The sequence below is a fragment of the Falco biarmicus genome, chromosome 4 (assembly GCF_023638135.1).
Source record: "Falco biarmicus isolate bFalBia1 chromosome 4, bFalBia1.pri, whole genome shotgun sequence".
Lineage (NCBI taxonomy): Eukaryota > Metazoa > Chordata > Aves > Falconiformes > Falconidae > Falco > Falco biarmicus.
In genome coordinates, this window is record NC_079291.1 from 44,385,346 (window position 1) to 44,412,494 (window position 27,149).

Here is a 27,149-nt window from a genome sequence, read left to right on the forward strand (position 1 = left end):
GAAAGTGTATTTAATACAACTTTCTAAATAAGTGAGTTATAGCTAACTGGATAACGGCACTGAAGAGATCCCGGACAACACAGGTTGTACAGGCTACCTGCAAGGAAGCCAGTTTGACCTACAAAAAGGACAATAAAATCCCCAGCTTTAATGAGCTCAGCCAGACAGCTAACTTCTTGAGGGAGAGCAACGTAAAGAAAAGAAATTATAAAGAAAATTTAGTATCTTGAACACAGGAAAATGTGAACCTATTTACACTGCAAGAGAAATATTCTATAAAAGAGACCAATTATGGGTTCAAGGCACATCAGGCATGAAAAAGCACGAGTAGTTTGGGTTTAAGACATCACAACAATCCGATGTCTACACAATGTTACAAATTATATCATTCATTAACTCTTGATGGAAGTGCAAGTAACTTAAGTTTATTACTATTGTTTGTATATTGCCTGATCCCCATTAAGACAGCGTTCAAGAAACTCAAGAATTTATTTACAGAAATAATTTACTTCCATCTCTTGTCCAGGAGAGTATGAGCGCTAAGCAAGCTTGGCTTCACTGGAGATGCAGAGAGCAGAGTGCCAGTGTCACTAGCACTGCCCATCCTTGTTTACCATTATGTACACACTCATTTATCCCATGGGGATCTTCCCCAAGGTATGAGGCTCTACTGGTGTTGGGAATTATAACTGCCAATTCCATTGACTAGAAATAGTTTGAACACCTCAACTGTGTCTGCACCAATCAGTTACAGACCAAAACCAGGCAATGTGGTGGACATCTGCCTCTTCCCTGTTCCTTCAGCACAGACAACTGGTTAAGTTAACCAACATGTGAGAAATATATCAAAAAACTGAAAGAAACTTTCACAGAAGCACTGCCCTGTTATCAGTGACTGGTGAGGCCAATCCTATCTCTCGGGTAGAAGAGCGATGCAACCTTTTATCAGGCCCAGTTAGCCATCAGTTGTGTGAAATTCAAGTCCCTAAATAACTCTGAACAGCTCTTCATCTGAAGGTACATACTAGAACCTTTATACCGGTTGTCTTTCACTTTCACAGTAAAAAGGGGAAAGGTCCTCCTTACCATCCCCCTTCTCCAAAGAGGAATTCAAGACATCTTTAACAGCCCCTTGGACAGTCACCAGAATCAAATCTGCTAAAGTACTGTCAACTCATCAGTCAATCCACAGAAGCAAGCCAGTACTAGCAACAAACAAGCATTACTAGAGGAAAAGAAAAAAAACACAGGTGCTTTTTTTTTCAGTTTCCGAAATTCTTTAAGAATGTAAGGATTTTAAGGCTTTATTACTTCACATATACAATCCTTCAATCCAATTTTCACTAAGGCTAGAAGTCAGTTGCCTGAACACCAGTGACTAATGTCACCTGAGAATCCTCAGAATATCCTGCCATGGCTTCTGAAGCTGTACCATGAAAGACAGGTCTTCTGTCACCTCTGAAGCATTTAGACATCTACGTTTCACCTCGTGTGTTTGCTTTGTATGCGGGGCTGGCAATGTAGGAGGCAACTGAAACAGATTTGAGAGCTGTATTTCCAGAGCTGCAAATCCAGCAATGTTTTCTTGTAGGTTTATAGAAAGAAGTTTCTTACACATTCCCTTCAGCATACAGGTAAGTTACAATAGTAGGACAGACTTTCCAGAAAGCTTCATCTCTTAAAGTCCTAGTAAATCCAGGCCTCTTAAGGTAAAAGGCTAGAGGAACCAGATAAGCCATGTCTCACGTAATCTTATTATGTCACCTTCCTCTTCCTGCAGAGACAGTTCACAATCAAGAGCTTTTACAGATTAACACAATCAACTAAGGCCATCAATACATACACAGCAACTTGCACAGTCTATATAAAACATTTACCATCCATCATCAGAAGGGAGAAAGCGCTAGACAAAACAAAGGAAAAATAATTAAAGGAACACTAAGTCCTATTTCCAGATGTAACATACATGTAAATGCATGCATTTTTATATACTTATATACATAAGCTATATATTAATATATAAGACCACAATGCTAAAAATATTTTACTAATACCATCTAACGTCAAGGGGGGCTGAAAAGTGGTTTTTACTGCGACAATTTATCACTGCATTTCTCCAATTATGTCTGAATGCAGGATTAAACTGGCATATAATCTATGGAGCTAGCCCTTGATTTAAGAATTCAGATCTTTTCCTTTACATACACTAGCAGATTTTCTCAGATTCTCCTAGCAATTGCCATCGGTAAAAAGCAGACCAGATTTCAGCAAAGGTTTGAAGATATTTTCTACATTTATATAAGTATTTTTCCTAGGATATCATGACAGTTGGGAGAGGGGTGTCACGGAGGGAAGCATACGTAGGCATCCCATTCACACAGGATGGTTTGCTTGCTGTATGATTTTAGAATTCGGCAGCACAGGATGTACAACAGTAATGCACGCAGTTCATAGCACGTCCTGCTCCAGAATTACATTTCTTAAGCTGTACCAATTTCCATGCAAGCCATACTTAACAAGAAAAATCAATTCCTAACCAACAGAACACATGCTTGCAAGTATTACAATACTCATATGTCTTCAAAAGAGTGGGGACATTGATAAGCCTAATTAAAATCAAGAAGCTGAAAACAAGACCTAGAGAAACGGGCTTACAACCTACTGGCCACAGACAAATAGCCTCACCTTTATCCCTCTTGCTCACTAAGAGTTGGAATCAAGGACCCCAATTTCCGAAACACAATCTGTGAAATGGCACATATACCTACACAACAGCACTGAAAAGGAGAGGGAAGAGAGGTCTGTTCAGGTAAGAGTTATTTATGTAGACGCTTTTTAGAAAGCTCTATTGGCAAATTAGTCACACATTCTGCTGGAGAAACTGTGCAGAAAGGGGACACACACAAAAGGGGACATGGGGCACGGACAGACCACAGCAGCTGGGAGCAGGTGCATGACATTCTAGGACAAGAATCAGAGCAAAGAAACCAGCCCACTCATCCAAGAGTCAAACTTGAGTTCGTGCCTGATTTTTCTTTCCTGATGCCAATTGGAAATGGGAGGGCTGCTAGGGAAGGACACGTATTCCTCCTTCAGACAAGACCAAAGGACAGAAGCTTCTCATTTATTCTTTAACAGCTACAAAGTATGCTCATGCAAGATGCTGTGAACATAAAATGGGACAGCTGAAAGGAATCAGTAAGTCTCACCTGTGAATGTCACCTCACAGAATTAGGCTCTATAAATGAGAAGCATGTATGGAGAGATACAATGGCATCTCATCACACCTTCACCCCCTGCCTCACACCTTTCCCAACTGAAAGGAAGATGACGTCAACACAGAGCGTAAGAAGGGGGGGTCTGCAGGAATATCTTTGGGAAGAGGGAGCGGGATGTGGGAAGGAAGACTGGCAGATGGCAACTGAAGGCAAATGGAGCTCAAGTCCTACAGAGGAAGATTTTTAGCAGCTCTACAGAGGCCCTTGTTACGGAAAGGAAACAGTTAAGACAACACTCCTCCCTCCTCCCCATTGTATTGGTGAAATGCCAGAAGCACTTCACTGAAGTTCACAAAAGTATGGGGGAAATGGAACTCCAAACATCTGGAGTATGGAGGTCAGACGGTGCTGCAAAAGCAGCTGGCCCCGCATGCAGGAGGCAGCTGTCTGCTGGAACGTCAGCGGAGTGAAGAGGTGGGATGGGTCTGTGGCTAGGAGCAAGGAACAAGCGCCTGGAAAACGGCAGATTGAAGCTCTGTTCCTGGCTCCGCCAGACTTCCTGTGCTACGCCAAGCAAGACGCTTCAGCGCTTAGGCCAGCTTCTTGGAACTGCCCACCTGCAGCGGCTTTGAGAATAGACACAGACAGAGCGTAGGTGGGCACCGGTCTAGGCAACGCTGCCATAGCTGTCTGCTCTGAGCACAGTGAAACATGGTGACAAAGATACCTAAGATTTCTCTGTAAAACAGCTTCCACTGATGTTTTAAAGTGCTAGTTCAAACTCAGTGAGTTATGGATCATACTTCCTGTGCTTTGACAAAGCATTCTGCTGATTTCAACTGCCTGAGGAAACCAAACATACATACACTGCAATAAGTAGTATGTTGTGAATATTACTCATTTAAAACAAAACAAAAAATAATGAAACGCCAAGCCCTCCAATGACCTGATACACGTTCGGGGGAGTACAACATGAATTCTAGCTAACTTTCTTTTTTGTCTTTAAAATTCAACTGCTAGTTCAATTTCCTCTTCAAGAGTCTAACAAACAAGAAGAAAAAAAAAATGCATCACTAACATAAATCTCTGCGGGAGGATACAGAGATGGGGAGATGGCAAGATTATCTGGAATTACATTCCACCTGCCTCCTAAAGTCTGTGACCCTTCAGCATCAAAAGCTGGGAGCCAGGGAGAGAAAAGTAGCTTCCGTGGTGTTCCTCCCTGTTCTAACACAACCCCCCTGATCCCCCTAGAATATGATTTCCAGCACTTGCTGGAGATTAAGCTGTGGCTGAACACCACACACCACCACTTCAAAACCATCGTACGACAGGAAGTACAAACCCAGCTCTGCATCAGAACAAAACCACAGTGTGAGGCAAATGAACGACTGCTAACCATCCACTTGAGTTTCATGCTGTAGGACAAACACCTTTTTGAAGGACAGTTCTCTTACTCGGTCCTCTCTGCCCCCCTCATCTTCCCTTCACCAGGACAAGATTCTGATATGGGAACTACCAACGTACATCTCCTCTCCTCCAGTGAGCCGCAGGTGTTCTAGACAGTGAACTAAATACACATTTCAGTGATAACTAACACCAGTGGCATTGCTAATACAAGTTTCCAGAGGAAAAAACCAACTAAATCAAACCAAAATTTTATTAATTATATTTGAACACAAGCCAGAAATGCAAAAGTCTGCTGATTAGAAACAGAAGACACTTCAAAAGGGAAGCGTTTCAAGTGTACAATCCTACTGACTGATTTTGACAGAACATTTGGGATGTGCAGTCATAATATGTTATGTTTGCATTCAGTCTTAAAAAACACAAAAAGCAGATAAATGCTTTTGCTTATGCAAAGTCAAAATCCCAACTGTATGCGTGTGTATTTCAGTACCTGAAATTAGATTTTATTTATTTTAAATTTCTTTTTTGCTGAGTATTCCTCAAGACATGCATGCACGAGTAGGCTCATTAAAAAGAAAAAAACAGAAGAAATAAAATATGCTTATGCAAGCTCCCACATGAGAGTTTCAGCACTTTAAAGTGGCTGAACGAGTCCCTCTTTTCCTTACTGGATGCAATGCACTTGCCTAGAATTAAACAAAACACAGAAATCTAAATATATTCGTGACCGAAGGAAAGCACAAGGACAGAAAGGAAAAATAAAACAGCTTCTTCAGTAGTTTGGACTCACTAAAGAACCACCATGGGAGTAGAACAAAATTGTATGTTTGAACGAAAAGCATTTTGGGTGCCAAAAAAAGCAACTTCATAGGAGATGAACATGTGCAATTGCAAAGAGCACTGCAGGTGGCTGAAAAGGAAATCATCTAAAAAAAGCCTATAAAAAAATAAACTCAACAGAAGAAGTTTGAACTTTCTCAAAGTTTGTCTGAGGTAAGGAACTGATAAAGCTGGAATAACGACAAGCCATAATGCTCATTCCTGAACAGAAAAATAAAAAATAAAAAAAAAAAGGAAAAAAACCCCGCACAACCAAAAATCCCCCTCACCAAACACCAAAGCCAAACCCCTCACGTTTAGTTGTAACTTGGCATTTCAAATTGCAGGGGGGAACAGGAACACACCAGCAGAAGCGAGGTAACAGTCTTAGTCTTAATTTATCACCTCTTTTGTGCTTTAGTTTATCAATTCTAATAGCAAAAATCAAATAGTTTCTAACAATAAAGGCTATGTTATACGGTTAGGCTAGTGGATTTATTGCATATGTCAAAGTAATCATTACGCTAAACCATAACAAAACTCCCACATAAAACCTATTCTGATTTGTCACAGGTACTTACTTGAAAGTTTTCTGGAATATTTTCAGGCACATGCTTTTCTTAAAACAAAAAAACCCAAACAACCCAAAACCAACAAAAAAAGGGCAAGCAAAAGCCACACATACACAGAAATTCCTCTCCCAAGCATCCCTCTTCATGCGAATTCTGGGCTTATGATGTATCTAAGATTGACAGTCCTGTGGCAGGTTTCCCTAAGACATAAAACAGGGACAACAGATATGGAAATGATCCTCAGTATCCTTTAGCCACCAGCCAACATAGTTTTGATTACAAGTCATCCAAGCAAATGTGTGACATATGTTACTTTCCACTTATGTTACTTTTCACGTAACCTCTTTGATCGTATCGCATTTGACAGCAGTGATATAAGCTAGTGGGAAATCTGGTTTTCAGTTGGGCCAGCACTGCACCAAGAGTAACTCACACACGTATTAATCAAGCAGCCATCATAAGGCTAAAGGCCACGTTATCTATACCACAAACCCACTTGCTTTTCTGCCACGAACACGGCTTATTACACACATAATTTCTTTTTCCCTTCTCTTGTTTCCTAAATGTTCAAAGGCTGAAGACTGCATTTTCTCCAGAAGAGAACTATGAAAGTTCTGGATGTTTTCAAAGTTTTGTACGAAGTAAGCAACTCTATGGCAAACAACTTTGTTGCAACATTATGAGGTGCTACTCCAATGGGAGCATAACCAGCAGCGGCAAGTTTTTACTTCATCCCCATTGCCAGTGACTCTTTACCAGTAAAATTAGATGGCAGGAACAACCCTTAGCCACTATAAATTCCACTTACAAGTTTTCATATACTTGTTCAACTCTGCAGTTAACTTACTACCCATACTACTACCTTCAGCATATTATTGCAGCAAAAAGCTCTTCCATGTCACTTTAATATCAAAACAACTAGGATCTGACAAGCTCCTCACTTCTGTTTTCAAAGACAAATACAGAACAAGACAATTCAGCTCTCTGACCCAGTCTCCCCTTTCTCAAACCCCCTCAGTAACCAGCTCTCCCTCCTGAAGATACACCAACAGAGGACAAGCTTAGAAGCGTCATGAACTTCATTCAGCTCAAACTTATTCCAAAATCTCAGTTTCAACAGCATTGTAGATGGAAGCCTATTAAGATATTCTAGCAAAAAAGGAGAGGTAACAAAAATTCCCACACATGTTTCCTAAGACTGTGTTACTATTTTGGACTGAGTCATACAGACTTCTTGTAATTTGGAATATATTAAGCAAAAGCAGAACACAGACAACTAAATCACAAACACGTATGATATTTACCAGTTTAATGGGGTGGGAGGAAGAGACAGGGCAGAGATGGAACTGCTAAGGCTGCTCTGTTTCTCCATTGCCATTTTAACTTCCACAGACAACTAGAACAGGAAGTTGCACATTGTTTCTGTAAATGGATACCCCTTAGCCTCCTACTCTTGGCTATGACTGATATGAAACACTGCAGTTGTATCTGCTGGGAGCATCCACATGGCCTCAACAGCCCTAGCAGCCCTTACCCCATTCTGAGCCACAACCTTCCCCAGCAAAAACTTTTCCAGACTAAGACTGGGTACTCTGGCAAAGACCCTGGCCCAAGAAGAAACCATGCCACCAGTCAACCCCTCCTCCAGAATCAACTCTCAGACTTGGACACACACACAGCAGCGAGTTCTTGGCTTCACCCTGCACAAGTGCACCTGAACACAAATGCTGCAGCCTGATGGCAGGCTGAAAAGCAGCACAAGTCTCAAAGAGAGATTTTGCACAGGCACAGAGAGGAGCACATTGATATATCCCTACTGCTGAATGCATTATCCCACTACTGTTACAGTAAATTCATTAGTCAGACTGATCGTGCGTTCAGAAATCAGACATTACCACCGTGCAGTTATTAGCATAACGATTAATCTTGATGGCAAATACTTGGGGAGAAGAGAAGCGTCAGCCATTGGGGATGACACACAGAAAGAAGCCTGTAGAAAGAAGCACCCAGAAGTCTGCAGTGTTCAAGATCTTGTCTCCAAGATAACTGAGCCCACAATTTGGGGGATGCAGGGGAGGCAAAGAACAAAACACCACCTGGTACAAGAGAATGGCAGGGAAAAAAAAATTTAAAAAAAAAAGAGACTGGCCATCTCTTCATGTCACTTTAGGGGGAAGTTATGACACACACACTACACAAGTATTGACCACTGAATTGTTTAAAGTTAACTGAGGAAAGTATGCTGGTGCCCTGGTAAAGGTGCTCCAAGCATTGGTGGGTTAGAAGCCTTTGAACTGCACCGCAGCATTTCAAGAGGAGGCCTTAAAGCTCCACAGTACCACCCACCATGGACTCATGCAGGACTGGCCACTGACCTGTGCAAAACTGGACAGCTAAACACACACTGAAGAGCTACCAAACTTCTGCAAGAAACCAAACTGCACTGGAAGTGGCTGGAATCAATATACTGCTACAGTTACCTTAATCAGGGAGGGAGGTGTTGGTGAGGAGTGAAGAATTTCCCTGAGAGGTAAAGGGGTACATCAGGACACAATTAATTGGACTACAAAGACAGCTGTGCAAACTTCCGTGGCCTGCCTCCTCCCCATTGCTTCAGTAAAGCTCGGTTTTCCTAAATGAGGTCAATGTACTTTTTGGATTTAAGTCGTATATATCCATTCAGCACTACTAACAGTGTTTACTCTCAGAAACATATAGTTAACATAAACAACAACTATGCATTTATTTTAAGAACTACCACCACAGAGAAACCTAGGCAGACGGGCCGGAGGGGAAGAGTAACAGGAAAAGTATCTTTATTCCAGTAAGATCTGCAGACTGCTTACAATCTGTTTTTCCAGGATGTTTGCTTGAGTCACAATTATTTGCAGAACTTTTGCTTTCTAAAAACTCATTTGGAAAAATCCACACCACATTTTCTTTATTCTGTTTCTACTGTTTATATGATGCTTTTAAACAACTATCAAACTAGGTGACCTGTCATTACCTAATAATGACCAGTCAGCAGTGTTCTCTCAATCTTATTTCAGGCAAATATTTCACATGGAAAACTGTCTTTGAAAAGTCTTTCAAGTAATTTCCAAAAGAATAAATGCATTAGATACATTTATTCCAAGCAATTCAGCCAGCTCTAGTAGAGAGCATCTCTGAAGAGTTTCTGCATTGACTGAAGGACTATACATTTAATGCAGCCCAGGGAAATAAAGTTTCATAAAGACGAGCTGAAAAACAGATGCAAATAACTTGGACTTGTGGTCCCACTAAGCTCCTTTTGCTCCCAGGTCTGGAGGTCTAGAAGTAAGAAGCAAGCCAACTAGGACTGAAGCTCGATATTCTCTCTGCCAGCCAAGAGGCACACTGCACTGTGGGAGGAATGCTTAAAGTAGTAAAATCCCAAGTGATTGAACTTGAAGTTCTCTCAGTGCAAGCTTACGGAAACCATCCCCCACTTCCTGAAGCTTCATTATTTGTTAATAGGCCACAGCCTGTACTAAGAAAAGGGAAAACCACATTCTTTTAACCAAGACCATGAACGCCCCCAAGAAGTTCTCTTCTCCAGTTCTATCATCCAGATGCCAGAGTAGCTTACCACTACATTAGGGATGCTTCAAAACTGTAATAAATGAAGGACAAGCACTTCTGTGGTCAGCTGTCATGCTACCGTCAAAATAAGGCACTAACAGACGTGTCTAAAGGTCACATGAACACAAGTCACACAGCACAGAAACAGATATGCTTAATTATACATCAATTTAGGAGAATACTAAAACAGTGATAAATAAGTGATGAGCAGACCATCCTCGGTGTGCAGGGAGCAAATAAAATAAAGCTAGCTTTATTTTGAAGATGGTCTAGCTCCTATCAGCTTACAGGCTTATAACCCTGTCAGTGCTGTCTCTTACTATGAGACTTAGGGTGTATGAGGAAACTAACCCCAAACACAGTGACACAGGCAGGAGATTAGATAGCTCAGAGTCAAATTTGTTTCAGGCTGTTTGACTGGAGTTCTTGCTTTACCTTAATGACCCATAATTACATGAAAATGGCATATTTCTGGTATGACTTACAGGTTTCACCTCCCAAATGGAGACTGTCCTCAGTTACTTCAGTGTCTTGCTCATCACCACAGCAAGCAGAAAGTGCCCTCAGTTGGAGCACTGGAATAACAATATTTCTACTGTTCATTCGCTCTCAAATGCTGTATTTCATCTGCCAAGGCACACATGCAGATCAACCGCATAATTTCAAGCTAAGTTTATTTTTTAAAAAACATCCAGGTTTAAAAAGTACTTGAATGTCTTGTAATTAAGAAGAACATGCAATTTGCTAGTCCACATGAGCTGGCATATTATTAGTTTACCATACACTACCTATCAACTATTAGAGAGCAAAAACTTCAGTAACACTTTTTCCAGCCTAGTTTAGGAGACAAGCCTTATCCACAGTACCAATTCATCTCTAGTCCTGTACTACATCTGGCCTATTGCTGCATCTTGCCCAATACTAGACTTAACACACGTAAGAAAATCCTATAAATGGACAAAGAAGGATCAGCTTCCCAAAGACGACGTTTATCTCCTTTCCAGTCAGATAAAGGTTGATTTGTGGTTTGAAAGCTTATCCTGCAACCTTATACAGCCTAGTTTTGAACACAGTTCAACAACACAACTTAAGAAGAAGAAAAAACAATCCCATAAGACACCAAGTTCAACAAGAAAGCAGAATTTCCTATGATTAAATCAAGCCTTTCAGTCATTTTATATTGCCTTGTTTTTATATTTTCAAAAGATGGCCCAGCTGACCTTTCCTGAAGCAATGATACATTTATTATTTCCATCATGATCCCTCTTAACTCAAAAGGTCCCCACCATACTTGTTCTCACTTCGTATAGAAGCCTGAGTTTTTAATCTCACCCTTATTGCTCCTGGTTTTGCCACATACAGGAATTTGAGACAGCACAACAAGATCAGATTGACAAGACATTATTTTTCTCTTGCATGCAAGGAACAGAGAAGCCAGTTAAGAGAAACAGAAACCTATGCTTCAATCCCTGTGTGACACCACACTGAATTGTACTGATGGATCCATTGAAAATAACTGCCCCAGAACAACATGTAAGGGGAAAAAACAAGCGCTTTCAGGCGTGAACAGGTGAAGCTACAAAACTACTGCACATTAACATTCATACAAGGATACATCCATGAAAAAGTCATAGCTATTCAGCAGATTCTCAAAGAGGAAGCAAGCAAAATAAAAGATCTGTGATTCTGTGGTCATGTACTACTTACATTTTCATGCCCATAAGATATAATAGGCAAAAGTATTAATAATATAACTGTTTGCTGAAACCAGGAACCAACATTAGAAAGGAAAATGACCACCTTAGTAATCTATGTTTTGAAATTGAGGAAGAGGCTGACATACTTTTATGGTGGTTAATTTACATGCACAGCCAGCATTCCAAATGGGAATGACTGAAAAAGGGAATCATGGCTCCACTAGCTGTCATTCGAACTGTGCTAGTCCAAAACATATTCTAATTTTTCTCAAAAAAGGAAAACCCTACATATAGTACAGCTTTTAATGAAATCTACAATTTGCCTTCCACTATCACCACAATGCCCTTTCCATGATGGCACTAGCAGCACAGTCAGTTAAGAATCAACAATATTCTTCAGTGGAATAAGTAGTTCTTGAAAAAAAGAAATACTCATGGCAATCTATTTCTATTTAGGAGTTTAGCCATAAAGTATATAAATTCATACAATTTCACACACACTTTTTTCTATTACAGTAAAGGTAAACTTTCCCTTTTGTGTTCTGCGACTGCCCTGGTGATGTGGAGGTCATACTGTCCCAGATGATGTTGGACAGGGGACGCACACAGGGGCACAGCAGCCGCATGGCGAGTATTTGATAAAATTAACACATTTGGGCAGATTTCCACACTTCAAATACTCTTTTTCAAAGTTACAACAAAACAACAGAAGTTGTCCCAGCTTTAGAAGAGCAGCTAACAAGTCATTCATGTATCTCCCATGAACTAATAAAATAGTTTGTTCACTACATATATACAACCTGTAAGGGGGCTTTTACAAGACATGCAGAACAGATACCAATGGGTCCCAAAAGGCTGCTAATAAAGAGAATAAAGTCAAGCTAGCAGCGGTATAACGAGTGGCAAAATGTTACTGCTGGCTTATAAAATTAATGTGAATCATTTCTTGGTTTTCCATTTGCAAATCAACATTAACTAAGCACTTACATGCTCCTCAATAAAACCTGCCAGCAGAAAGCACTAAGCAATTCCCTTCTGAACAGCACAAGTTGTCCAGCCACAAGCACCCAGCAGCACACATTCATGCACTTGAGAGGCAGATGATGAAGGGGGAAGCTTCAGTGATGCAGTACAACCAAGATTCACACAGCAAGCTTCTTGTACTTGTTCTTCCCCTCCACCCCAAACACAGGTAGCTCAGGCATAACACTACCCAGCTGCCATGAAAACCAACATCCCAAATAGCTGCCTTAGATGGCACAGATACAGCGACTGACAATGCTTTGGTAGCTGGTTACCTGCTGCTGTATTAGACACAACGTTCTTGTAACTATACCTCATACAGGGCATTTCCTTTTTGCCTTCCCCTTACGCCACTAAAACATTGACAGAGATAAGAAAACTAATTCAACATAAACCAGAAGCTATTCCCATGTGAAGACTGCTGGTTTACTGAGACTTGAAATAGAATGAAAATTAGTTTCATGCAACAATCTAATCAGATGCATCTGAAGGAAAAATAAAGACTCCTTGAAAAGTCCAATATGTGATTTTACAGCAGGTTAGTAACACATTTATGTGATGTATCTTCCAGATATGAAAGGTTTTCATTAAAAAAGGAAGATTGCACAAACCCCTTGACTCCTTTGTTGCACAAAGTTATCAAAAAGGCCTTTCAGAGTAATGTTCACAGTCCTGGGATTTTTGGCTTTGATTTCAGAAAACAAGAGGCTGCATCAGGCCTCTTAATTTAGTATTTAATGAGGTATCTAAAGCTTACAGCCAAACACCCATTCAGCAGAAAGGAGGTTTTAATGGTCTAAAACACATGGAAAACTATGCATTCAGACTGCCCTTCTACCAGACTGTGCAACGGGAATCTGCATTATGAAGAAATTCATTACAGTCAGTGGTTATTAAAGTTAGTAGCTTCCCCAAACACACACTCAAACCTGCATTTACAAAAAAAAAAAAAAAAAAAAAAAAGGGGAACAAAAGTTTCTTCTCAGTTTCTTCTTCTCCACCCTAAGCAACTGCCCTTCCCCATCACAGAAAGGCTGACAGTTGCAGTTGCTCTCTCATAGGTGTACATAACTAAGCATCATAGGGGTTTTTTGTTCTGTCTTGATTTTTTTTCGTTTGTTGTGTTTGGGGTTTTATCTGACTGCATCAGCTGAGCTGTACAGGAATTACAGACAGATCCTACACATATTCATTTGTGGTCATGCAGGGAATTTCTCAACAGAACAGCTGACAAGGCAACCCTTACACATTATACTACATTCTGAACAACTTATATGTATCATGTAGAAGCTGATACGCACGGAGTTACTAACAATTTTCACTAGCAGACAGATAACCAGAGCAAGTACGATTTAACTTCTTGGAGCCTTGGCCTCTTGTCACAGAGAGTACAGGAAGAACAGGATGTGAAGCAAAGGCCGCAGAGATAACTGTCAGCACTTTATTAGGAGAGGGAACATCACCCAAGGCAAGGTTAATCTAAACAAAAGGTGCAAGTTTCTTCACTATATTTAGAATATTTGTGTCTGCTGACAAGCAAGGGGCAGTCCAAGAGAACCAGAGAGAAGACATTATCTCTCTGATGTCTATAACATTAGATGATGCTTTAGTTCCTGCAGAAACATTTGGTCTCTTCACATGCTTTTGGACATACAGAAAGGAAAGTTTGTATGGAAGTGGATCTTACAAGCATTTCTACACTGGGAGTGGCAGTTTCCCCCCAACTTAGTCATTGTCTCCCCCTGCACCATTTAGTTCCTATAGCTTATGATGTACCTTGCAAGATATATAAAGCCAGCTCTTAGGATATATGCAGCTAGCTACTGCTGTTTAACACTAAGAAGGGTCACACCAGAGGGTAACCTGTACCAGCACTGCACCACACTCCAAAATAAAAAGAATTTTCCCAACTCCATGTACTAACCTGCCGAGCTTCAACTTGTGGTAATTGTTCAACATTACACTGTCACTACCAAAAGACTAACTGCAAAGATGACAGCGTCAGGCTTAAGTATTTGTAGGCTGCTGTTATGCCACTGCTCTGCTTCTTCTTTGTCAGACTAAACAAGCACAACTCCTTCAACCTCTCCTTGTAGGCTGCATGCATGCTCCATGTTCCCAATCATCTCGGCATCCCTCTCTGCTAGACTACCTCCCAGTTTCCCTGAATCACTCTTGAACAAGGCAAGAGGTAATGCAAAACAAAGGGACACAGTGCTCCAGGTGAAGCCTCATCACTGCAGAGCAGATGATAATCACGGCCCTTCATCTGCCAGCCACACTCTACCCAACATGTCCCTGCCACATGGTCTCACTTATTCAGATGGCCTCGTGTTGTCAGCTTACTTTCAGCACAGCATCCACCAGCACGCTAGCTCCTTTTCAGCAGGATGGCTACTCAGTCACCTCCCCGCACATACAAAGGCAGGGAGTTATTCCACCTCAGGTATAGGGCCTTTCACCTTGACCAGTTTCCCCAAGGTTTTTGCTGGCTCAGTCCTCAAGTTTCTCAAGGTTCCTCTGCACTGAAGCGCTGCCATTCAGCATGTGAATGACCTTTCCTAAGAGTTATCCCCAGATTTGCTGAGGACACAGTTTATGTCCTGAACAGTCTGGCCTTCAGTATTAATCCTGCTTGTTCACAGCCATCAACCACTTATTAGTTCTGGCTAATTTTCTTTCCAGTTAACAGTCCCTTTGTCCAGCCCATGTGTTCTTCGTATCAGAGACCACCAGAGTTTTAAGCATCCTCCTCTTTTTAAAGAGGCAATTTCAGGGTAAAAGTAGCTGAACAGATATCCTTTGGAAGGAGAGTCATCAGTAAAAGGATCTGGACAGGTCTTTTGCTCCCATTCATAAGTGTACTAAAAGTACTTTACATAATTGCTTGTTCCTAGGCATGAGCATCCACGCTCATCAGCAGATGATTAGTCACATTTTCTAACCCCTTCCTGCTTCTTGGCTTGCAAACATGAATTTGAACTGTGTTGTGATCATATACCACAATCCCTGAATGCAGTATTAGATTAATGTGAAGGGCAGACACACACACAGTCTGAGAGAAGGCTCCTTCCCACAAACTGAGACCTCGAGTGTTCCCACTATACCTCCACTGCCTTATGAATCTTCAAACATCAGAGGTCTGCTGAGCACCTAACAGCTCTTGCGCTCTTCTTCCCTGCCATCAAACACTGGTTACTTTGTTCTCAACTTGCTACTACTTAAGAGCTCACCCCTTCAAGCCCCCAGAAGATCTTCACTGAAACCTAATCCACATCAGCCCTCACTGATCACTCGCCCAATGGAAAACACCTTAGTATTTGGGAATCGGGGTGGTGTGTGTGATTCAACATACCCTACAGCTGTAAGTTTCAGAAGTCCTACAAGAAAAGACAACATCTGTGTGTTTCATTATTGCCTCTGATTTCACCTAGACAAGCATACCATAGAAACAGAAGGCATCTGGCCGCCTGTTTGCATACGGTATTTGAATTACACATGCAGTGAACTAGATATGGATGGTAACAAGCAAGATTATTCTAAACCAGTTCAGGGGTTTGTGGTTTTTTTGTTTGGTTGGGGTTTTTTAATAGTTGTAAAACCTTCTAACTTTTAATGGTGACAAAAGATGCACTTTTTTCTTGCCAAGAGTTATGCTTTCAAAACACTGTTTTGTAATAGTCCCTATTTTGCATTAGAGGAGAGCTTTCAGATGCAGAAGAAAATCTTAACACTGAATGTTTAAGGGGTGCAGTGTTTACTGGTGCAAACCATCCTTTCTTAAAAAGGAGTCTATTGCTTGCTTCATGCTTCAAGAGGCATGGATTTAAATACTGAGCTATTTAAAAAGTGTTTATGTCAAGGGAAAAAGAAAAGGAATAGCTGCTACACCCAGTACTGCAGCTGCTCTGACATAAGTATGAGCACTGATCTGTTACACTTTTCAGTTTTGACACAGTAAACAAGGATGTGTCCCTGTCAACCTCCCTCCCCTCTGAGGAATCTGGCTGTCCCAGCTTCATTACCTGCAAGTTTGTGGAAGTGAAGCAGCAAAAAATTTATCTTAAAGTACACATTTAAGTCAGCTCCTGTTCCCAAGAGAAAGAGGGGAAGAGGGGAGACCAACAAAAAGTCAGAAGAGCACAGTCCCAAATTTCTAGAGGAGCAGTTTTCCCTTGTCAAATATTCAAGCTATGAAGAGCTGAACTTAACTCCTCTACTAGAAGACACCAATTTTCAGAATCAAGAGAGGAATATGAGAGGATTTTTTAATTTTATTTTTAAAGAATTAACTCATTGGCTCAGGAACCCATGCAAAACCAGCACAAATTAGCACCATGATTTAAACAGCTAATCACAATCTCATTTAATATACATAGGAAATAAACGTAATGAAGCATAAAGCACAATCAGAGCATAAATACAGTGTCCTGCTTAACTCATCATCAGGGTACATGAAAAAATCCTGGGTTTATTTAGATGCTGCACACCAAGAAACACCACGTGCTGAATGTTGAGGTCTTCATTCCTTCCCCACCTCAATGTGCAAGGTCCTTCCTTTGTCTTCCGAGGTCTCTCATTGCAAGCTGACCCTTAGCTTCCTCTTTTGCTGCCCAGTCCATGTATTCACTCATCTTCCCTAAAATTATTACAAAGGAAATACTACCTATTCCAGACACCTTATACTTCATATGCTACAAAGAAAGCAAAACACCTGGCTATTGCTGTTCCATCTTCTTCAAAGAAAATTTCTTTTTGGTCTGCAACATAGCATATGTCTATACCATAGAAGAACTGCTGCTCTGCTGCTGCCTAGGATTTGTGGATGGACAAGTCACCAGTGATGGGGTTCAAGTCCTTTTCTCCACTACCTTTTCACACACCAGTGTCCCACAGGGAAAGTTGAAATGGCACACCACAACAGTGCAGCACTCGGGCTGCCCCTTCTTTCACATCTTGGATCAAAATTAGCTCAACTCCTACCTGAAATTTCTCTTTTAAGTATGGCCATCCTCCAGGCAAATAAAAACAAACAAGCATCAAATAGGAACTGACAGGAATACACAATGCAAGTGACTGCAACAAAAAGCTCATAGCAGGGAGTCTAAAGGCACATATAGAATCACAGAATCATTTAGGCTGGAAAAGACCCTTAAGACCATTGAGTACAACTGTAAACCTAACGCTGCCAAGTCCACCACTAAACAATGTCCCTAAACACCACATCTATGTGTCTTTTAAATACCTCCAGGGATGGTGATTCAATCACTTTCCCAGGCAGACTGCTGCAATGCTGGATAACCCTTTCAGCACATAATTTTTTCCCAATATCCAATCTAAACCTCCCATGGCACAACTCGAGGCCATTTCCTCTCATCCTAACACTTGTTACTTGGGAGAAGAGACCGACACCCACCTCGCTATAACCTCCTTTCAGGTAGTTGTAGAGAGCAGCAAGGTCCCCCAGAACCTCCTTTTTTCCAGAATAACCCACCCCAGTTCCCTCAGCCGCTCCTCATCAGACTTGTGCTCCAGACCCTTCACCAGCTTCATTGCCCGCCTCTGGACATGCTCCAGCACCTCAATGTCTTTCTTGCAGTGAGGGGCCCAAAACTGAACACAGTGTTTGCGGTGCAGCCTCACCAGTATGGAGTACAGGGGGACAATCACCTCCCTAGTCCTGCTGGCCACAGATGATACAAGCCACGATGCTGTTGGTCTTCTTGGCCACCTGGGCACACTGCTGGCTCATGTTCAGCCGGCTGTTAACCAACACCCCCAGGTCTTCCACTGCCCAGCAGCTTTCCAGCCACTCTGCCCCCAGCCTGTAGCGCTGCATGGGGTTGTTGTGCCCCAAGTGCAGGACCCGGCATTTCTTCTTGTTGAGCCTCCTACAACTAGCCTTGGCCATCAATCCAGCCTGTCTAGATCCCCCTGCAGAGCCTGCCTGCCCCCCAGCAATCAACACTCCCCCTAACTTGGTGTCATCTTGAAATTTACTGAGGGTGCACTCAATCCTAGATTATTAAGATACTGAACAGAACCGGCCCCAGTACTGAGCCCTAGGGAACACCACTTGTGACAGGCCACCAGATGGATTTATTTCATTCACAACTCTTTAGGCCCAGCCATCCAGTCAGTTTTTTTTACACAGCGAAGAGTATGCCTGCCCAAGCCATAAGCAGTCAGTTTCTCCAGGAGGATGATTGATGATGTGGGAAATGGTGTCAAAGGCTTTACTAAGGTCTCAGGTCCAGGTAAACAACATTCATGGCCTTTCCCTCATCCACTAAGTGTGTCACCTTGTCACAGAAGGAAATCAGGTTCATCAAGCGGGACCTGCCTTTCATAAACTCATGCTGGCTGGGCCTGATCGCCTGGTTGTCCTGCATGTGCCACATAACAGCACTGAAGATAATCTGCTCCATAAGCTTTCCTGGCACCAAGATGAGACTGACAGGCCCGTAGTTCCCTGGATCCTCCTTCTGGCTCTTCTTGTAAATGGGCGTCACATTTGCTAACCTTAATACCTTTAGTGAAGTCTTGACATGCAATTGGTCCAAAGGATAGACTTGCTCTTTTTCCCCCAAATCTTACTGAACAGGATGAGTAGGATCTCTTATACTGGAAAGCTTTGCAAACTTCTCCAGAAGAGCAATTAAAGTCTCTGCTCTACCACATCAGAGCAGCTTGGAAAAGTCATGTCAGCTTGGCAAAACTCAAAGTCAATATCAAGGATTTAAGCCAAAGAGCTTAGCTGTATGTGCACAGCTCTGTATACTAGGTGTAGTAAATAATTACATGGCAGATCACTCCAGACCCACACATTACAGCAGAAAATATAACTACAGAAAATATAGATGCAGCTGGGCAGGCTTTTGCTGTGGCTGCTATGCAAAAACCATTGGAGCTGTTCACTGCCTCCATGTACCCAGAGCAGTGCTCCCTTACCACAGTGTGATTACACATGTGAAACCTCTCTGCCCTCAAGAAGAAATCAAAGTTGAATTAATTTTTTCCTATAAAAGCAAGCAAACTTTCCATCTGTAAAATTAAGCTCCAGTAACAAGAATATAACACACCGCTCCATCACCTAACTTTTCATGAGTGCTTTTTCCATTGAAGAAGGTACATAGCTAGGAAAAATACTGAGTGGCTACTAATCAAAATTAGCTATCCAGCCATCTGGCCTAGAGTCTTTCTGGAAAATGCACAGAGAACTGAAACATGGTAGGGGAACAAAAAGCACCTGCAGGTCAGAAGAACCACAGAATTTTCTTCCATAGAAAGAAGAAAGGTATTTTAACCAGAAAAACTATCAAATTGTGCCTTATTTCACAGATACTTGCTCTACGCTGCAAAACCCAGAATTGAGTATTTGACTGGCAATCCTCAGATCTCCATTTCTAGGCAATACTTCTCACATGAAAAATTCCATTCTGAGAATACGTTCATCCACATGCTTTAGTGGCATGAAAATATTCACAACTGATACAAATGAAAGACACTCTGGAGACCTTGGAAAATTTAGACAGTCTATCAAAGCAACTGCACAGCAGATTTAAGATACGCAGTTGAAGCATTTAAGCAGAAACAATTCAAAGCAAATAGCTGAGCTGGTATGCATGCATTATCTGTATCCAGTTTAATTCTACAAAATTAGTCTGCAGAGGTTCATTTATAAGCAAGGATTAGTTTCAGGAAAGACCAACCAGGACAGAAGCTACAAGCAAGTGACCTTGCTAAACACTCTTCAAAAGCTCTACAAAGCACTGATTGTTCACAGTCTTTAGCAAACAGTTCATGTATCAGGTGACTCAATAGCTTTCAGCATAGTGCCTTCAATTCAAGTGGCAACAGTACAGAGGGTTAACACCTTTTGTGCTAGTTAGTCGTATCAGCAGGCCAGTAAGAATTTAACAATAATCGCTTCACACACACACACTGCAGCTCTGAAACACATAAGAAAAGATGTGCTCAGTACAAAAGAGCATCCAATGCTTGGGAAAACCTGTAGGTTCAAGTCCTTTACCCAGTCATTTCTTCAGAGGTAGTCATAATCCTAGCATCAAGAAATCTTTGAACATTTGACAGAACAAGGAACTTATCTACAGCAATTGTACTTCCTCCTACTTTCCTGTTTCAGTGGAAGGCACTTTTTAAACACTTGATACAGCTTTTAACACTGTTTAGTTCTTAGCACACACTAACTTGACAAGCCTTTTTGAGAGGTTTGTTACTAGGAGGGCCCCTCCACATGCACTGGAATCTTCACCCTGCTGACATGCTTTCAGTGCACCACTGTGCTGCCATTTAACAACGATTTTTTAGAAACCATAATTACTCTGAAATAACAGTAAACAGGTTAGCAGATCCTATGAGGAGACAGACAGTAGAGACCGTAAGACGCATTTCTATTCAAGTATTTGGTCTAAGGTGGACCACTAATGGTACCAGTTGACCAACAAAGGTTTTAAACTCACTGGCTGCACTGTAGAACATTTTAGGTTGAATCCTCTGAGATTTGTTTATGAAATGTCTCAGACAGGCCTAGGACAAAGGCCAAAGATCCAACTGAATTTCAATAAGAGCATATGATAGAGCGGACACCGGGCCCTCAACAACCCACTCAAGCCCACTTGAGAACAGCAACATAGGAGTTAATGAACTGAGTGGATCCTGTCCCTCCCTCCTTGCTTGGCACTAGTATGGGACACACATGATGATGCAATAAGCCACTTCCAGGCTAAATGCAGCAGACATTTTTTGGCTGAGTTAGCATACAATCAGACCAATGCCAGATCAGGTACAAGGCAGGCAGCAGCAGCAACTCTACCCCCTCAGCAGCAGCCAGCTAGGGTGACACTTCAGCCAAGGGAACACAAGCTGTCACTGACAGGGACAAGCCTGTTCTTTCCTGTCATCTACTTCCATGTGCTCCCCACATCAACTCCAGCAATACTGCAGTCACAGTACAAGTCAGGTCAGCTCATTCAACTGCTTTGGCTTAGAAAGAGGCTCTCCCTCTCACACAGCTCATGTAATTACATCCTGCAAAGGTATGAAAACAAATGAGATTACTGCATATGTTGCAACGCTAATAGAAGTACCATATGAGCAGTGGTATTTTATCTAGATTTCCTTCAGAAAGAGAATCCTCTCCACCCCTCCCTCAACTGTAGCTTCAGTTCTTGGAATCCGAAGTAATTAACTCCTGCTTTAAAACAAACATAATCCCAGTGCTTCTTGATAAAGGAACTGTTTTACTTCTGTCCTGAGCTCCATCACAAAGTGGCTTTCATAAATACTGAAAGAAAAAAGCCTTACCATTTTCTATCATGTTACTCAGAGAATTCAGAGAAATCAACATAAACTATCCAGCTCAATACAAGAGAAAGGTAACGCCTTCTCCAGTGTTGTCAGTCCTCTATTAGAAAAAAAAAAAAAAAAAAAAGATTACCTGGGAGATATGGTTGATGGAGGATTCCATCCTCCGTAGCTGGGAGGCTTGGATGTCCAGCAGTTGCAATACATTGTTGGCCAGTGCATTGATCTGATAAGCAACACTGGCTAGAGATTGGGTTGTGTAGGCTTTGGTCTCTTCTAATGCTTTCCTTTTATCTGGAGCCTGTAAAGCAAGAGAACAAGACGTTTGCTTAAGTCCAGGAAAAGGGTGGGGTATGGGGGAAAAGGACAAGAACATAAAAATACAACCTATATTTAGAAGAATCTGTAATTAAGAACATTTGAGTGTGCAGTCAAAGTACTCTATCTGCATCTACATTTAAAAAATTCTCAATAAGGAAGATAAAGAATTTGAAAAATATTTAACCATAATAGAATTATATGCCAAAAACACCAAGTCATTCAGTAGAAAACACACTATTGTGATGTGTTACAGTTGAGTTTCTAAAGCCTGTCCAACCCTTCGTTTCCCAAAAAGCCTCCGATTCCCCAGGAACACTGAAATGCAGCTTCTGCCATCTCTTATGAGGTCATGCAGCTCAGGCCCATTAAAGACAGAAAAGTATTTTCCCACAGTTGCGTGTCCCCTACTGCACATGCCACCTACAAAGCCAACCCTCCAGCTATGCGGGTTACTATTCCCACGGCCCAGGAGAAGGGCAAGTAGTGCATCATGATGGTATGCACAGAGGGCTCCTGCATGCAGGGAGTATTTGTGAAACTATCCCTCCTCAGGCAAAAGCCTAATAAACTTTCCTTGACAGCTGAGGAAGTCATCATGTCTGAGAAGACACATACATTCTGATGTGTCAGAAAGGAGCACAGCTTCCCCCTGAATGGCAAAAATAAAAGGATCACTTTCCCGCTGAAATCACACCTTGCTAAGTTGAAGTCCTCAACCTGTCCTGAGGCACTTGCTCCCTAGTCAGAGGGCAGGTTACTGTCCAAGATCAGCAACTGCTTACGTGACTTGAATCACACGACCCAAATCAGTCCCTTCTCACTGGCAGGATGAGAAAAATCCATCTGGAAAATGCACACACCCCACTCTGAAGTGCTCCCTGTATCACAGCTTGGGAGCTGGCAGCAGAGGCCATGTACTTCATCTGTTTACCCAGCCTGCAAACTGCAGCTACCCAGAAGTCTCTTTCTTCCCTCTGTAGGAAAGGTGCACTGCATAAGGAAGGATTTGCAGTATATGATGACTCAGTGCTAGCATAGTTTCTTCCTCATTTTATTTATTTGTGGAACAGTCAGTTGATCTCAGCAACCAAAAGGAGAGGCTCATATTAACAGTCCCTTCCAACTAGTCTTCTATTTTTATTGTTGATTTCTTTGAATAAGACTCAACATACACTGTATGCAACAGTTACAGTATTAACCATAAAGTCAGGAAACTAAGAAATTCCATTTGCATTCAACTAAGCCCTGTGCTTCCCAGTTTCCATGCACTCATTCATTCTTAAAGGCTGCCTCTATTCCTTCACCTCAGTATTTTCATTTAACACCCCCAAGTGTTAAATCTGCACCTGAGTTCAAGTATGAAAAGATGCAACAGCTAATAAGGAATCTTTCTTGTCTCTCTTGCTTTAAGGAGAGAATCAGCTCTTGCTTTAAGGAGAGAATCAGAAGGCAAACTGTTCATATACATTATAAAGTTGCAGCATGACCTAAATACTGCAACACAAGCTATGCTATGCTACCTTTTAATTAAAGATTTGTCTTTTTTTAAACACAGGTGAATTCCCCCCCAAATCCATACAATTGTTCATAATCATGATTAACATTCCTAGCAGTTTTTACACTTTTTAGGACACTTGGTTAATGCCATCCTTCAAATGGATTCACATACAGATGCCTTCTACAATGTGAAGCAGCAAGAACAGTTTAATACAATCTGTTGCCAAAAGGTAAAAAAACAGCTACTGCATGTACAAAGGCCAAACCATGCAAAACTCCAATTTTTTTAGTATTTCCAAATGCAAACAAAGCTATCTTCCACCTAAAAAGAGTATTGACATTTCTAGCTGTCAGAACACATTAGTGAGTCATTTTGCTTCTTTAGAAAACAAACTTTGGTGGTGAAGGATCTGTAAAGCAACTATTAAAGGTTCAAGAAGCAAGTTTCCCAAAGTACCCTGGCTTTCCAGAGGCATTTTAAACTTCAAATTGCCACTAGCAGTGACTTTAAAAACACTTTCCTGTTGAGCTGAAGCCTAAAAAAACCCAACTGATTATTTATACTTGAACTTCTACCACCCTGGACAACAGTGAAAATGCAGGTAGCAACTTCACCAATAACTGAAATAAAAGGTTTACTGAAGTAGACACAGCCAACAAGGCAGCAGTCAACACAAGTTTAACTTCATAAAAGCTCAACTGGAGATCTATAGCCTTTACTCAAGCAGTTTTCTTACTACAAAGTTTCAACTAACGGATACGCTGAACACTAACAGGTTACAAAGCCATGGCACTCAATTACTGAGTGTTGTCGAGAAAACCTCACTGTATAAAAAGTTTCTTTTCTTCTCTAATGATTTGTTGATCAAATGCCTCACCCTCATTTGCCTAAGCACCTAAGGTTTTAGTTATTTGCTCAAATGACTAGATGGATTAGATGAACACAGTTCTGATGTGGAACATATTGCATGTCCTAGCAGAATTAGGTTAGAAACATTTTCAAGCTTTGCAGATAATTCAGGCAATTTCAGTTTAGAGTTTAACAGTTTAGATTAGAACTAACCTGACATAGTCTTTTGCATTTCTTAATTAGAACTACTGGCATCCACAAGATACAAGCTAAAAGCTTTACAGCCAGCAAAAGGGGAAGAGGAGAAGGAGAAGCCAAGAGCTATGTAGCAGCAACAGGAGGGAGCCAGGATTCCCAATGTTCTTAAACTGTTACTTTCACCTCTCTTTAAGCAAAAACTAAAAGCGGTATAGAAGATAATGCACATTTACATGCCTTCAGATATTTTGGAATATGAGCACCAGTTAACTATTCAATTTTAATGACAACACAATCTAAAGACTGTCAACTGACTTGTTTTCCTAACAAGTTCAGAATTACTTTATGATCCTGTATCAAAAGCTTTAAAGATACTGTTGTTTCTCCAGTAGTCCTTGATATAAACAGAAGTTTGAGTGGCCTTTAGCAGCAAAGTGAATATTCTCTAAATCCAGAATATCACAGCTTTTGAAGTTTCCCTTTCAAAATAAGCTCCCACCTGTATGCCTAGTTCACCCTTAACATTCATGTTACTATGGCAAAATTGCAGTTTGAAATTGCTTTCACGTAACTATGTTTAACACTAAAAAGAAAATTCCTCCTATAAACCAAGCAAATACATGAAAAGACAGTTAAACTTGCATGGCATTCCACACTGCATATCATGTATTTTTGGCAAATGCAAACTTGTATAATAAAACTTCCTTTAAAAAGTCACATAATTACTATAGTAAAGTAGAAAACTGATTCTGTACCCAAACAATTGCCACAGTAAAAAAAAAAAAAAAAAAAAAAAAAGAGTAGGAGCTTATTTACCAATTCTTCAGTTCAGTGACACATCAAGGTCAAACGATGAGGAACCTGTCCATCACTCAGCAGCTGATCTTTACAAGTCATATACCCTGCCAATTTTTCTCTTCCCCTCTCCAAACTGCCACCCACAAAGGCATATCCCCACAATAGTGTCTGCAGTGTTCAAACCATCTGCCCTCCAGCTTTCTCTCTCAGCTAATTCCCACCATCATCTAGTTCATGCAGCGCACAACTACAGGTACAAACTTGCACCCAAAAAAATCACATCAGCTCACACTGCAAAGCACCTTCAGAAGCCCAACCTTCTGTTGCAATCATACCAGTCCATACTCTCATCATCTGTTCTCTGACCTCTGTTTTCCCCGCTTCCCACTTCAGTTCCATTCACTGTGCTTGAAACTCCCTGTAAGAAAAACGCCCCACCAGAAGGACTGGCTCCACTTGAAAAGGGTCAGAAAGCAGTTCATCAGATCACACCAAGACTGGCTGCCCTGGCAGAAAGAAATTAATTTGCCTCCTCAGTACGTGGCATGCATTGCTCCACATTTTTCATCTTCAGCTGTTGGAATATGTCCAAACTCAAGCACAGAAAAACCCATCCAGGATAAACTACTAACAGAGCACTGCCCTAAAGCAGCCAAACAGTCACTAAGCTGAACAGAGCTGTTAATTATTCAGTGCCCAATACCTGTTCAGATGTTTGGCATTCTGTTCAAGGGTTTGAACACTCTCAGCAATCAAGCTACAGAAACAACTTCACACTCAGTTTTATATGCCTTTGCTGTAATTGCTCATACACATTTAATGAATTCAACAGTGCAATACATTTGTGTTTGCTTCACAAGTAAACACAAGATAATTGTTTAGGTTTAAATCTTGGTTGTCATCTTTTTAAAAAGACTTACACCTTTCATTAATCAATTAAAGAGAAAATTAGGATTGCTACAATCAGCTGCCACATGGATTTAGCAATCTTTATCACATTAGCATTCACAGAATGCAGCTATGCCAAAGTCATCAATATGCCCATTTGTATTCTCTTTTGTTCATGTTGTCATTTACTCACCTTTGACATTCACAGAAAGCATACTTCCTGATAAGACGGATACTACAGTTGAGGTTTCAAAGTTCTGCTTCCTTCACTAAGGTCCTGCCATTTTAACACAGACAACTGTTCCCAACAAGGTCAGGAATGAAGTTTTACCAAAAAAACTAAATCAAAACACAAAACAACCAAAACAACATACACCTAGCCAAAACTTCCAGTTTAAATTTGCTACAATCTATAGGCACCTCATTTTTCCAGTCAATTGGAAATACTTTTATAGAATGGTGAACATGCACATCCAGGCAGTGGCTTGGAGACTCCTAGATCTCAGTACTTAACTTCCCTGAGAACTAGCTGGGGACATACCAAGGTGGAAGGAACATACTTCTGAAAAGTGGCTTCCCCACTCAGAAAACAGGAGCACTGAAACCTCCCTAAAGCAAGCGCTCCTAACATTATGTGGAAATTCTGGATGCATCTATGAGTTCGAAGTTGCTGCTTCACTGATCTGATAAGGCTTTTAATAACTCCAAGCTGGTCTTAAGGGTTTGTTACTTCTTGCCTGCTATTGGCAAAAGGCCTAGGCATTTCTAAACTATTCACAATGTATGTTCAGCTTAGACCAAGTGTTCCATATTCAAGCTGCAGTAATATGTTTCGAAGTTTTAAATACGCCATACATGCTAGGTAGTATTTACCTACTGAGTCAAGTGTCTAATAATTTACATTGAATATCAAGAACTGTAAATCCAG

At 41.1% G+C, this 27,149-nt stretch overlaps 1 protein-coding gene across 12 annotated transcripts in view; it reads right to left on the minus strand.

Annotated features, from left to right (window-relative positions):
* Positions 1 to 27,149, minus strand: part of ABI1 (abl interactor 1) — an 82,001-nt gene that overhangs the window by 36,758 nt on the left and 18,094 nt on the right. For all 12 annotated transcript variants that reach the window (XM_056334229.1, XM_056334230.1, XM_056334218.1 and 9 more), the window contains exon 2: positions 21,803 to 21,970. In XM_056334229.1, coding sequence (XP_056190204.1) covers positions 21,803 to 21,970 — 168 coding nt within the window. The remainder of the gene's footprint in view (positions 1 to 21,802; positions 21,971 to 27,149) is intronic.